General features: G+C 34.8%; 1 protein-coding gene across 1 annotated transcript in view; it reads left to right on the forward strand.

Annotated features, from left to right (window-relative positions):
- Positions 1 to 6,928, forward strand: part of CEP128 (centrosomal protein 128) — a 235,161-nt gene extending 228,233 nt beyond the window's left edge. Inside the window, exons 19-20 of the mRNA XM_043986021.1 lie at positions 6,092 to 6,284; positions 6,863 to 6,928. Of these exons, the coding sequence (XP_043841956.1) occupies positions 6,092 to 6,284; positions 6,863 to 6,888 (219 nt within the window). The 3' untranslated portion in view covers positions 6,889 to 6,928. The remainder of the gene's footprint in view (positions 1 to 6,091; positions 6,285 to 6,862) is intronic.
- Positions 6,929 to 9,477: the final 2,549 nt, after the last annotated feature.

Below are 9,477 nucleotides of genomic sequence, written 5' to 3' on the forward strand. Positions count from 1 at the left end.
TCCATTCTCCAAGATCTTTCAGAGATTCGCAATAATGGCACAGCAACCATGTGTGGTTGGGTTTTTTTTTTTTGTTTGTTTGTTTGTTTGTTTGTTTATATCCATGGAAGTTGTTCATTTAGGCTTGATTATTTGAATTCACTAAGGACAGTTAAAACGCTATCTTACCATTTCCTTATTTGTTGTGAATTTTTACTCTTTACTAGTCATTGGGGCAGCTAGGTGGTATAGTGGGACAGAGCACTGGGTCAGGAGTCAGGAAGACTCATCTTCTCGAGTTCTATCTGGCCTCAGATACTAGCAGTGTGTCCCTGGGCATGTCACTTAACCCTGTTTGGCTCAATTTCTTCATCTGTAAAATGAGCTGGAGAAGGAAATGGCAAACCACTTCAGTATCTTTGCCAAGAAATCCCTAAATGAGGTCACAAAGAGTTGGAAGTGACTGAACAACAAAAGAGAGTCATTTATGTTCTGTCATTCCATCAATTTTTCTTATTCAAAGAGTAAAGCAGAAACAAATAAGATCTTAGTTCATTGCAATTTCATTCAAAAACATTTATTAAATATCTGCTGTCTTTAAGATAGATATTTTCTACAGATATAATGAAAAATAGGAAAACATTCCAATTTTCATAGAGCTTATATTCTTTTGAGCGATACATGTAAACAGGTAAGTAAATACAAGGGAATCTAAAAAATTCTCACTGTCTTCTGTTATGACATACTTTATCCATCTAGCCTCAGAAACAGGTCTTTTTTTTTCTTTGTCTTTCCCCTAATATAACTTTTAAAATCCTTTATGAGGTTCATAGAATTCATCACCATTTTGGTCTTTGCTGTTATCTACACAACTGTTCAATATGTGTTCCATTTTAAGTATCTTATATATTCTTTGTATATATACTCATATATCTGCATGCTCTTTTAAGCTTCAATAATTTGTCCTTACCTATCTATCTATCCATATCTGTACATGTGTTAAACATTTGAATTGGTCAGTAAGTTCTCTCTGCAAACATATTGGTCCCTTAGGAAGCTCTCATTCTTTTTTTCCCTCAATAGAATAATTTGCATTTGAATCTTCAACACTCTGTTATTCAGTTTCCCATTTTGGGGCCCTTCTTTCTATTTAAAATATTAATCTATTGTATTGTACCTTTTAACCAAATTCTTTGGAATATATTCTATTAGAATCTTGTTTTTGAGTTAGAATAAACTCGACTTTTGTTTCTACCTCTATAATGACATATCTCTTTTGGAACAGTCATTTATCTTTAATGATCTTGTTGATCATTTCTGCTACAGAAACCATTTCCTCCTTGTTAGTGAAAGTAACTTCAGGATGACAGTATCCTTTCCCTCCCTCCCACCCCCCAATTTGCTTTTTTAAGGATGAAACTGTCTTTAAGGCAAATCCCATTTCTTCAACTTTCTACTTTTGTAAAGGCTGAATGCACCAGCAGAAGTCTAGATAATTAAAGTCTTCCTTTACTACAATGTCCTGCTTCTGTGCTAGATTTATGATTCATTTCCTCAAATTCTTATCACCTAATGCATCCCTTTATCCAGTTGACCAGTAAAGAAGACTCATGATTTCTGGCAGCAACACCCTAGCAATCCTGAATTGCTATCAAAAACCTCTTTGATTTCACAAAATAATTTGCACAACTCAGGCATTTGCTTCATACTTTTTGTTGACATATTCTTGGCTTTCATTGGGATATCACCCATGGAGGACTTTTTTTGTTTTAACCTTTATCTTCAGCATCTCATAAGATCCATCCAGAGGTCAGCCACTCACTATGGTGTACTTGTTACCATCCTTTATAATTGTTAGATAGTTACGTCTGCTTATTCCAAAAATAGTTCTGAATGACTTTGATCTTTTTATCCTTTATTTTGTTAACATTATATAGATTTTTGTTAGGATACTTTCCAAATCTGTTACAGTCCATTTTACATTTTTTTTTAATGTATAAGGCATTTTATTTTTTCCATTACATGTAAAGATAGTTCTCAACTTTTGTTTATACAAGCTTTACAATTTCAGATTTTTCTCCCTCCCTCCCCCCTCCCCTAGACAGCAGGTAATCTGATATAGGTTATATCTATATATCTCTATACATATACATATATACACATAATAACATTAATCCTATTTCTGCATTAATTCTGTTACAAGAGAAAAAATCAGAGCAGTGATGCAAAACCTCAAAATAGAAAAAAAAAAAACAACAGCACCCAAAACAAAAGAAATAATATGGTTCAATCAGCATCTATACTCACAGTTCTTTCTTTTTTTTTTTTTTTCATTTTACATTTTTCAAGGCAGACATTAGGCAACTTTTTTTTTTTTATTAAGGGCAATGGGCTCCACCTCTGTCTTGCAAAGTTTTAATTGAATCTGGCTTCTTTTTACTAAACAGTGAGGAAAGCCTACTTAATTGTTTCATAGGACTTTTACCTGTAATATGTTTGGGGAGGGGGGATTATCCTTTGGAAAAAGTGTCCCAGCCTGTCCAAAGGCAAGGTCTACTGAATCAAAACAAGCCCAGGCATTTCCAACTTAAATTCCTTAATTTTCCACGCATAAACAGTCTGGTGACAAAGATTTGATTTAAATTCTTCCTTCAGATTGCTGAAAGACTTCAGAGTACTTTATTGTATAACAGTCTTGAGTAAAGAACATCTCATCACCCATTGAGTGACCTTTGGGACTGTGAAGAGGCACAGATGAGTTCAGCTAGAGCTAGGACCTTCTGCTGAGCTTCAAACATAACCTGTTTGAAGGTCAGCCAAACCTTAGGATTCACTTTTTAAGACCCATTGAACTTAAAAATTTGCAGACATGTTCTACAGTATGTGAATAGTAGTGTTAATATTCACTGGAACGTTCAGCTGTAAAGATGTACCAATAGGACATTTGCTAAATGATGTGATCATAAGACTGGATTCGGAAATTAAACACTTGTGAATACTTAAAAAAAATTGATTTTGTATAGATCTTAACCTGTTTCCCATTCAGCTGTGATTTTGGGATTTCATTGCCTAATGTATTCAATCACAACCTTCTTCTTGATGCAGGCATGGGTGTTCCTTTGTGTGGTAAAAAGTTTTAATAGTCGGTTAGATAATGGAGAGACGCCAGTTTTTTTTTAGGACCACCCTTTCGGGGAGGAGACCAACGGCATGAGCTACGCACGCCAGTCTGCCTGCTGCACACGTCACACTGCCTGCTAGCACTCCACTTCCAGGGTGCGAGCTTAGAAGGCAAGGAGAGAACGGAAGTGGGGCTTTTTTTCCTGCTCCGCTGGTCTCCTGGCTGCGCTGCACAGACAGACTCGGACTGGAGTTTGACTCGGCCCGGCTCTCGGTTAACAGCACGCGCTTGACCCGGTCTCTCTCCCCAAAGGTGGCCTTCGGCTTTTGGTGAGTTTTATACAGAATATAGACTAAGCCTAGACTTAAGATGATTTGTATTGTATTTCTACTTTCCTATCCTTCTAATCAACATCACCTTGTGACTACCATACAATAAAGGCTCTATCTAGAAAATCAGAAGCTTCTTCTATTTACTAGTCTGGGAGATAAATTAAGGGAAAGGTTAAGTAGGGTAGATTTATGATCTAATATTCATTTTAATCTCACATTTGTCTATTGATTTGATGTGACTTACGGATTTAAGTTCAATGTTTTTAGTCTCCATTTTTTGACTTATGTTAAGGTTGTTAGAATTGCCAGTTCCTCTACAAGATGGAGTTGTTTAATTTTCTTTTCTTTTTTTGGTGAAACTTGATATATGTATTCATCTGCATCAAATAGGTAAATAAAATGTTTTGATTTGAGTCCTTTAACTTGGAAGCCATACCTCATTTTATTTAGGAGAGCTGATGATGAATTTAAGATTAGGCAGAATGATAATATATTTCACTTGGCTCCTTGTTATTGTTATAGAAAACTGTTCTTTACATTTTGTTCATTGGAGTTCAGCTAGCAATGGGCAATTTGCTTTACTGTTATTCACTTATATTTAATGTTCTGTAGATTTTCATACATGTATATAAATTGATTGATTTAATAGTTTAATTAGAGCTCTTAAAATAATCTTATCTTCTATACACTCACTGAAAGCATCTTTAGAACAACTCTGTTATAGACAGGATACCAAGGATGATATGTATTTCATCCTCTTTCTTCATGATTTTGAAGGTCTTTGTATTTTGAAATCTTAATGTTCCATGAAGCTGGTAGAATAATAAGTAGTTTGTATGTCAGTGTCTATTAAAAACATTGTTCTTCAGTTTATATGGATCACTGCTATATCCAGTCAATTATGGGCAGCAGTTCAGCATATAATTATGTTCCAATTCCAGTATAGTTTATTGGTTGAGTTCTCAAGGGATTTTCCTGTCAGTCCATGAAGAAAGCAAACTTCTTCTTCTTCTTTTTTTTTTTTTTTTTTAGTGAGGCAATTGGGTTTAAGTGACTTGCCCAGGGTCACACAGCTAGTAAGTGTCAAGTGTCTGAGGTTGGATTTAAACTCAGGTACTCCTTACTCCAGGGCCGGTGCTCTATCCACTGTGCCACCTAGCTGCCCGAAAGCAAACTTCTAATGAGTAATTCTAGTTGCTATTTTATGTGTTGCTAGGTGCTAGATTTTTATAGCCATACACTGAGATGTGTTGCACAGTTTTTCACATTTCTGTGCATAATCTAAATTGATCACTAAGTCTATGCCCCCTAAGGAGAACCTTTCTATAATTTCTGGTGTCAATAACCTTTTCTTGAATTGCTGTTCTCATTGTGGCAACTCTTTTGCTGTGGTTAATGTTCACTAAGAAATGGTGATGAAGTCAGGGCCTTTCCTTTTCTCCATTTCGCATTTTTCAGAAAACAACAGCTTATTCAAACATGTTGTATTTCAGCTATTGTAATGAATAAAATGAAGTGATTACATTATCATCCCTATTGATCAGGTATGAACTAAAATACCAAATAGTCTTAGGAAGAGGAGATAGCCTACTTGAAGATTTAATTATTTCAAGCTTATTGGATTGTAAAATTGTAGTTATTTATCTGCCTATTTTGAAAAATGAATAATGACATCTTATTTACATGATAAAATGAAAATATAAAAAGGAAGGGAACAAGAACTTACTAAACATCTACTATGTGCCAGGCACAGGGCTAAACACTTTATAAAGATTATCTCATCTGATCCTCATAATACTCTTCAAGAAGTAATTGTTCTTATTATCACCATTTTACAGTTGAGGAAACTGAGGCGTAGACATTAAGTAACTTGCCTTAAGTCACACAGTTAGTACATGGCTGCAACTGTATTTGAAGTTAGGTTTTCCTGCATCTGAGTCCAGCACTTGTACACAGTATACCATCTACTTGCTTGTACTGAGTCTTGAAGGATAGGTGGGATTTCTGTTTAATACTTAGTTTTGGTAGAGTGCCAGGTATAGTGTCTTACTCGTGAAAATGCTTAATAATATTAGTTTCATCATCAATATATATACATTTTGGGTTATATTTTACTTGAAATTTTCATAATTTCTATAAGGACTAAGTTTCAAAATTTTTAGCTTTAGTTAGCACCCAGACAGTATGTATCTGAGGACCTGATTAACACTTTACTTATTCACAAAGTTTATAGCAAATTGATTTGAAGATTAATAAACTGTGGCTACTCTCATCTTTAGTAAGATGGTGCAGTTATGTTCACAAATACTATATTCTTCCTTGACAAGGGAAATTATGGTGCTGATATCTATATGGAATATGAAATGCTAAACTTGAAAGCCCTAATTTCTTCATAGAAATTCCTTGGGTTATGAAATACTTAAATGCAAAGTAGAAATCCAGGGCCTATAGGACTTAAAACTCTTTACCTATTGTGTTTCTCTGTTCAAATTGAAAATTTCAGGTTATAAATTTGTTCTCTCTTTTTTTGAAATTAAAATTACCAAGTTTTGTTATTTATATTCAGGTTAGCATGTTTCTATTTCATTTTCCAGATGTTTTTTAAAATAATATTACTTTTTAGTGCATTTTATTCATTGCTTATATTTGTCTTTTCAAGACTAAACTTCAGTGGCTCTGTGAAGAGGTGAAAGAGAGAGAAGCCAGAGAAAAAAAGCTGAGGCAACAGCTGTTATTGCACAGGCATCAACTCAAGGACATGACTCAACTGAAGGAGTCTGAGCATCAGTCTCTGTTTGATCAGATAGAAAGACAGGAGCAACTGCTAGAAGAAATCCATCGAGAAAGGAAAGGTATGTTGATGGCTCTAATGTTGTTGTTTTGTCCTTCATTCTCCAAGAGGACCATGACAGATGTCATGACTTGCAATGAATTGAATTTAAATGAGGAAGAGCTGTATTGGTAAACAGATAGACACCCATGTTCATAGAATCTTAAAATGAGAAGGAACCTTCCACTTCCTCCACTTAGGAATTTTAAAACTATTCTCCGTTTGTTTTATTTTTTTATTAATTATCTGTGCATCTTTACTTTGATTCATGGATGTCCATAAGCTTATTGGTATGGATATACCCTCCACCATGCAGATTGGAAGTCAGGTATGCCTTCTCATCCTTGTCCATTCTTGTTCAGGTCTTTTAATGAATCTCCCACAAATGATCTACCTCATGCATAGGTAGGTTCCGTTAATATTTAGGTAATATACATAAGCTGCCCCTTTGGTTGTGCCTTATACTCACTAAATAAACAACCCAACTTCATTTCAGGTGTTATATGGCTTTGATGATGCTTTATATGCCACATTTCATGTGGCATTCATCTTAAGTAGCAAATGTTCACCAACTGCATCTTTTTTTCATTCTCCTTTTAGGCACCTACCAATTTGCTTCTTTCTAAATAGCAGTATTCTATGATTCATGGCATTGTAGTATTTCTGGGATAATACTGGGCTTAAAGAGATGTAAGGTAGTAACTTGGGATCCTTGAAAGTGTATAATTTCTGAAATGCAATCAAGTCTGATTTTTTTCTGGATATGATTTATTTTCTGATTGTAGTATGTGTGTAAGATTAAAATCCTGAAGTGCTAACTCAGTTGCCCAGCTATTTAGTTGCATATTGTAGTTTGGGCAACAAGCATTTTCTGTTCATTTTGTTTTTTTTACAGTGTAGACTGATCTCTTTGAGAATGACTATGAATTTCACTGAAGAGGCTTTATATTGTTCCAAAGATCAATGTGATTAAACCAATATTATCTATATACAGGAACATTCAGGGAACTTATTCTTGAATAGTGATTCCTCTTTGGAATTTATCCAGGACATGACACTGGAGGTGAACATGCATCCTCTGTTTTATGCCTTCCTTGATATCAATACTCAGCATGGCACTGCATGAAATTATTGGCATTTATTTCTGGTATAAAATTCTTACGATTTTTTACCTGTTGTGAGATATACCTTATTTGATGAGTCATTTAAAGTTATATTTTGTTTTTCCAAATCAAATAATTTTTTGAAACCAGAAAAAACCCAACAGTAACCCACCAAAACCCCCAGACTCAATGAGATCATATATTTCTCGATACTTCCTTTCAATTAAATATTTTTAACACCTACTATATGCAGAGTACTGTGATATATTCTGGGGATATAAATTAAAAAATGAAAATCTCTACCCTACTCTCAAATTACTTAGAGTCTACTGGGTCGTGGGAGACAAACAAATACAAAGTACTTTGTGGAGAAAGTACTTATAGCTGGGGTGATGAAAAAAGGCTTTTATTATGTGATGATTCCTAACATGAGACTAGAAGATAAAGATTCCAAAATGTAGAACTGAGGAAGAGGAGCATGTTCCAGTATGGCAAATAACTTATGGAAATGTGTAGCAGAAAGGAGATAGAATGATGAGTTTGGTGAACAGTCAATATACCAGTTTGGTCAAAATACAGAATATATGAACAGGAGAAATGAGAAATAAGGCTAGAAATAAAGGTTGGTGCCTGATTATGGGTGCCCTTAAATGTCAGACTGAAGAGTTTATATTTATGCTAGAGTTAATAGGAAGTTACTAAAGGTTTTTGAGTTGGGAATGACATTCCGAAACCTGTGCCTCTGGAAGATTATTTTGGGAGCTGTTTGCATAATGAAAAGATATGGCTGGAGACAGGAATACCAACCAATTAGGATGCTGTTGAAATAGACAAAGTCACAGGTGATGAGGGTTTGAATTAGGGTTAAGGCTGTGTGAGTGGAGAAAAGAGGGAAAATTTGAGAGATGTAATGAGAGTGTGGAATAGACTCAGTAAGATGTGGCAATCGGTTTTAGAGTCTGAAAAAGAAGAGTCAAAGATGACTCTGAAGAGTTTGCATGAGAATAGTAATGTCCTCAAGAGAAATAGGAAGATTTGGATGATGGGTGGTTTGGGGTGAAAGATGAAATTCATCATTTCAAAGATGAAATGATACTATTGGAACTACTCTATGGAGATGTTTAGCAGGATGTTGGGGATGTGAAAGAGGAATTCAGTAGGGTATTAGGACTTGATTTAGAGGTTTGGTAATCATTTGTGTAATTATGATAATTGAACCCATGATGCCTAATGAAAAGGTAGAATGAGAAGGAGAGAGGCCTTGAGGGGTAGGAGATGAAAGTTATTAGACAAAAGAAACTCAAAAGGAATAGTCAGGTTGGGAAAGAATCAGGAAGCCAAGGTAGGAAGAAAGTATCAAGGAGAAACATATTGTTAACATTAATAAAAGCCACATAGAGGTCAAGGAAGGGTGTTACAAAAAAGACCATTGGATTTAGAAATTAAGTTAATCTTGGCAAGAATGGTTTCAATTGAATGGTGGATCAGAACAAAGATAATAAGGGGTCTTGAAGTGAGTGGATGGTGAGGAAGAGAGGTACTGAGAACTGACATCTTGTTTTAGCAAATTGGTGGTGAGATGAAGCAGAGTAGAAAGAAAGGCCAAAACAGGAATGGTAGATTAGGAGATTAGATAATGTGAAGGAGAGATTAAGTAGGAGTGAGAGATAAAAGGATAAGGGATTGTGATCAGAAGGGAATTTCAGAATTCAAGATCATGGAGGAAAATCAGTTATGTATATATAATAGCATAGTCTAAGATATGACCATAGCTTTGACTGGCTACGGTAGAATAAAGATGTGTGCTTTTTTGAAATGATCTTCAGATATTCTAGAAAATGTTAAATTCTATCTCCTTGACCTTTTTTCCAGAGCTGTTGATTGTGATAGTAAATTCCTTATGTTTTATTTTGTTTTTAAAGTCTTGGTTTTGCTTTAGTATTTCCTGTTATATACTATTTCCTGTGATATATATAGTGATTTCCAGTGACTCTCCTTATAGTCACTGATTTCTGTTCTGTCCATTCCAGTTTCCTGAGAATCTGTTATAAGAGCTGGTAAGGATTACCAGCACTTTTATTATGCTGTCTATTTTGTTTTACATTGTTTGCT

This window comes from Dromiciops gliroides, chromosome 2 (assembly GCF_019393635.1).
Source record: "Dromiciops gliroides isolate mDroGli1 chromosome 2, mDroGli1.pri, whole genome shotgun sequence".
In the NCBI taxonomy this organism is placed as follows: domain Eukaryota; kingdom Metazoa; phylum Chordata; class Mammalia; order Microbiotheria; family Microbiotheriidae; genus Dromiciops; species Dromiciops gliroides.